Genomic DNA, 3,177 nt, shown 5'->3' on the forward strand with positions numbered 1-3,177 from the left:
TTGTCTTTTGGCTTAGTCCAAATTCTAACCCCTTTGTGGTCAACCCTGGAATGCGTGTCGAAACTTGGTTAATGCGTCGCAATCGGCTGTGACTTCTTCTTTCCTCTCTGAATGAAAAAAAAAACATACATATTAGAAAATCAACAAAAAATGTAACATAAAATAAACATGTTGCATTGAAAACAAAAAAAAAGTGTGAAATAATAGACAAACTTACCCCCAACATACGATTCCAGAACGATCGTGAACCCGCGAAATGAGTAGGCTCGTTCACGGCGTCTTCCTTTCCTCCTCTTTTGTTGAGGGATGCTTGCTTAGACTTCTTCTGAAAAGCGGGAGTTTTGGTATGCTTTATTAAGCCTTCATACTTGTCACCTGCAATTACACATATGAAATCATAACTAATAAGTTCTTCGATATTATTTATAATATAAGAGAGTATATACTAATTAATACAAATAACAAAACAAGTTAATTAAATACCTTTCATGTGGTCTGGTTCCTTTGGGCGCCTAACTACCTTCCAAATCACGTCCCGATATCGTCGAGTACCGACTTCCTCGTACACGATACGGACATTCCGTTCTTGAGACGGTGACCAAGCATATGCTTGCTACAAAAAAAAAGCGACAAAATTTCATATTAGTATTTATAAAAGTATAACCTTGGTTATTAAAACAAAGAATTACGGAAAATATATACCCGAAAGTTATTGAACCACGCATCTCTTTGTGCTTGAGAAGCTTGTGTCCACGATGTAGGAATTGGACCCACGAAATTAGTCTTCGTGCTTTTCGTGACACCTCGTACCACGCAATCGTCCATAAACCTGCATTTATTTTGAACATGTAAAATTACAAACAATTATTATTTTTAAAAAAAAAATTACAAAAAAAACAAAATAGTAGACTAATAAAGAATAAAACTTACCATAATCCCGCCGGCTCAAGAATCATCTTATGATCCGAAGTGTACCGTATCGGCACCCGTGGTGGCTCGTCGGTAGCGTCAGTCTCCTCACCGTCTGCCTGCATCGGATCCTCCTGCACAAACTCCTCCTCCTGCTCCGGACGCGTACTCTGTCCTCCTCCTGAGCCGCCTCCACGCTTCCTACCTCGACCTGCTCCAGCCATCTGCAGTAATACAAATATAAATTAACACAAATAATGATAAATGAAAATTATACAGACTTCTAAATTTTAATAATTTACTCTTGAGGAATACAAAATTATACCAATTTAATCATCTTCATCTTCAAACCCCTCGTCCTCATCCTCAGCCTCTTCCTCATCGTCATCATCATTATCATAATCATCTTCATCTCCAAACCCCTCGTCCTTCCTCCTTTTCTCCTCCTCCCTTCTCCTCCTCACCTCATCTTCCCCCCTCCTCTCCTCCTCTTCTTCCCTTCTCTCCTCCTCCTCCTCCGCCTCATCCTCCCCCGGCAGTCTCTCTTCCACATCATAAAATTCTTCCTCTTCCATGTCTTCACCATCTTTATTCTCATGCTCATAGTTGATTTCATCGGGTGGAGACAAAAGCGTTTCATTTGAAACGTTTTCTTCTTGGAAAAAAGTTGTATCAACTTGTGACCGTGCCTTCGTCTTAAAGATTGCACACCACGCATTTTGATTTCTATCATTTGTTGTGCTTGGATAAGTAGCAAAATACACATGATGAGCCTGATGTGCAAGTATAAATGGATCATACTTAGAGTATGTTCTAGTACGATTCACTTCTACAAGCTTGTATTGTTCATGTACTCTCATTCCAAATACAGAATTATCCTTCCGTCAACCTTGAATAAGACAGGTTTTATAAGCTCGGCCACGTCCACTATAACTAATTTCAAAGATATCTTCAACTATACCATAGTATTCGTTGTCATCAAGAGAAGAAATAGTAACCCCCCAATTGCACCTAGCCTTACCTTTACCGTGGTTGAATGTTTGAAAATTAAACCCATTAACCGAGTAACGATTCCACGTTCTTACCATTTTTGAAGGACCAAAAGCCAAACTTCTTATCAAATCATCTTGAATATTCAACTCAATTACATGTTTCTGAAACCATGATGAAAATTGGTCCTCATGTTTGTCCCAAACATCATCCTTACTTATATTAGGATTCCTCTGAATGAAATCATTAACAAACTGTGTTTCGTATGGCTCCAAGAGGTCACAATTAGATAGCACGTAAAGGTGGGCACGATTATACTCTTTATCATCCAAATATCGTGTTTGCCCCTTTGATGAACACCCTTCATCATCTTGAGTTTGAAAAAATTCGGGTAAACTTCCGTCTACTTCATCCGGTTTCTCAACATTCAAGTTTTTTGCTTTGGTTTCTATATGTTTTTCAAAGTAAAGAGAACAAAAGTTTGCAATCTCTTCCGTTAAATAAGCATTGCATATAGAACCTTCCACCCTAGCTTTATTACCAATTTTTTCTTCAAATGATTAAGAAACCTATAAAAGTTAATGATGAGTTTTATTAATAATAAAGTTAACATATAATAAATAGATTAGTTATTATTATTAATTTTAATTTAAAAGTAGCTAGATTATCTTAATTACCTTTCAAATGGATACATCCACCTATATTGAACGGGTCCCCCAACTTTGGCTTCATATGGCAAATGAACCGGTAGATGCTCCATGGAGTTAAAAATGCAGGAGGAAAGATCATTTCAAGCTTACACAATATCTGTGGTATTTGCTCTTCCAGACGAATCATGTCATCAACACATATTGAAGAGGCACATAAATCTCGGAAGAATTGACTAATCTCAACAATTGCATTCCAAACGTTTGTCGGCACGAGGTGTTTCAAAGCAACGGGTAATAATCGCTCCATGAATACATGACAATCATGACTTTTCAAGCCTTGCAACTTGACTTCTTAAGATCAACACATCGACTAAAATCGATGCATACCCATCAGGAAACTTCAAATTTTGTAACCACTCACACAATACTTTTCTCTTAGCTTTGTCGAGAGTGAAAATGGATGTTGGCTTAGACCTGTCGCCGCGAATGTGTAATTTGGGACGATGACAAAATTTCTGCAAATCTTTTCTAGAAGCAATGCTATCACATTTTTCACCTTCTACATCCATGATCATGTCAATTAGTTGCTCAAAGAAATTCTTTTCTATGTGCATTACATCCAAATTAT

The 3,177-nt window shown here is 37.6% G+C and overlaps 1 protein-coding gene across 1 annotated transcript; it reads right to left on the bottom strand.

Annotated features, from left to right (window-relative positions):
* Positions 1–672: 672 nt before the first annotated feature.
* LOC141619873 (uncharacterized) lies at positions 673–1,297 on the bottom strand. The gene is made up of 3 exons (XM_074436894.1): positions 1,235–1,297; positions 931–1,133; positions 673–829 (listed from the first exon to the last, which is right to left on the bottom strand). The coding sequence occupies exons 1-3, from the start codon at positions 1,295–1,297 to the stop codon at positions 673–675; spliced, it is 423 nt and encodes a 140-aa protein (XP_074292995.1).
* Positions 1,298–3,177: the final 1,880 nt, after the last annotated feature.

The sequence above is a fragment of the Silene latifolia genome, chromosome X (genome assembly GCF_048544455.1).
Source record: "Silene latifolia isolate original U9 population chromosome X, ASM4854445v1, whole genome shotgun sequence".
Classification (NCBI taxonomy): Eukaryota; Viridiplantae; Streptophyta; class Magnoliopsida; order Caryophyllales; family Caryophyllaceae; genus Silene; species Silene latifolia.

Coding starts and splice junctions, on each gene's coding strand:
- LOC141619873 (XM_074436894.1), bottom strand. CDS start 1,297: ATGACGATGAGGAAGAGGCTGAGGATGAGGACGAGGGGTTTGAAGATG. Junction 1,134..1,234: donor AGATGAAGATGATTAAATTG/GTATAATTTTGT, acceptor GTATTACTGCAG/ATGGCTGGAGCAGGTCGAGG. Junction 830..930: donor CTTGAGCCGGCGGGATTATG/GTAAGTTTTATT, acceptor AAATAAATGCAG/GTTTATGGACGATTGCGTGG.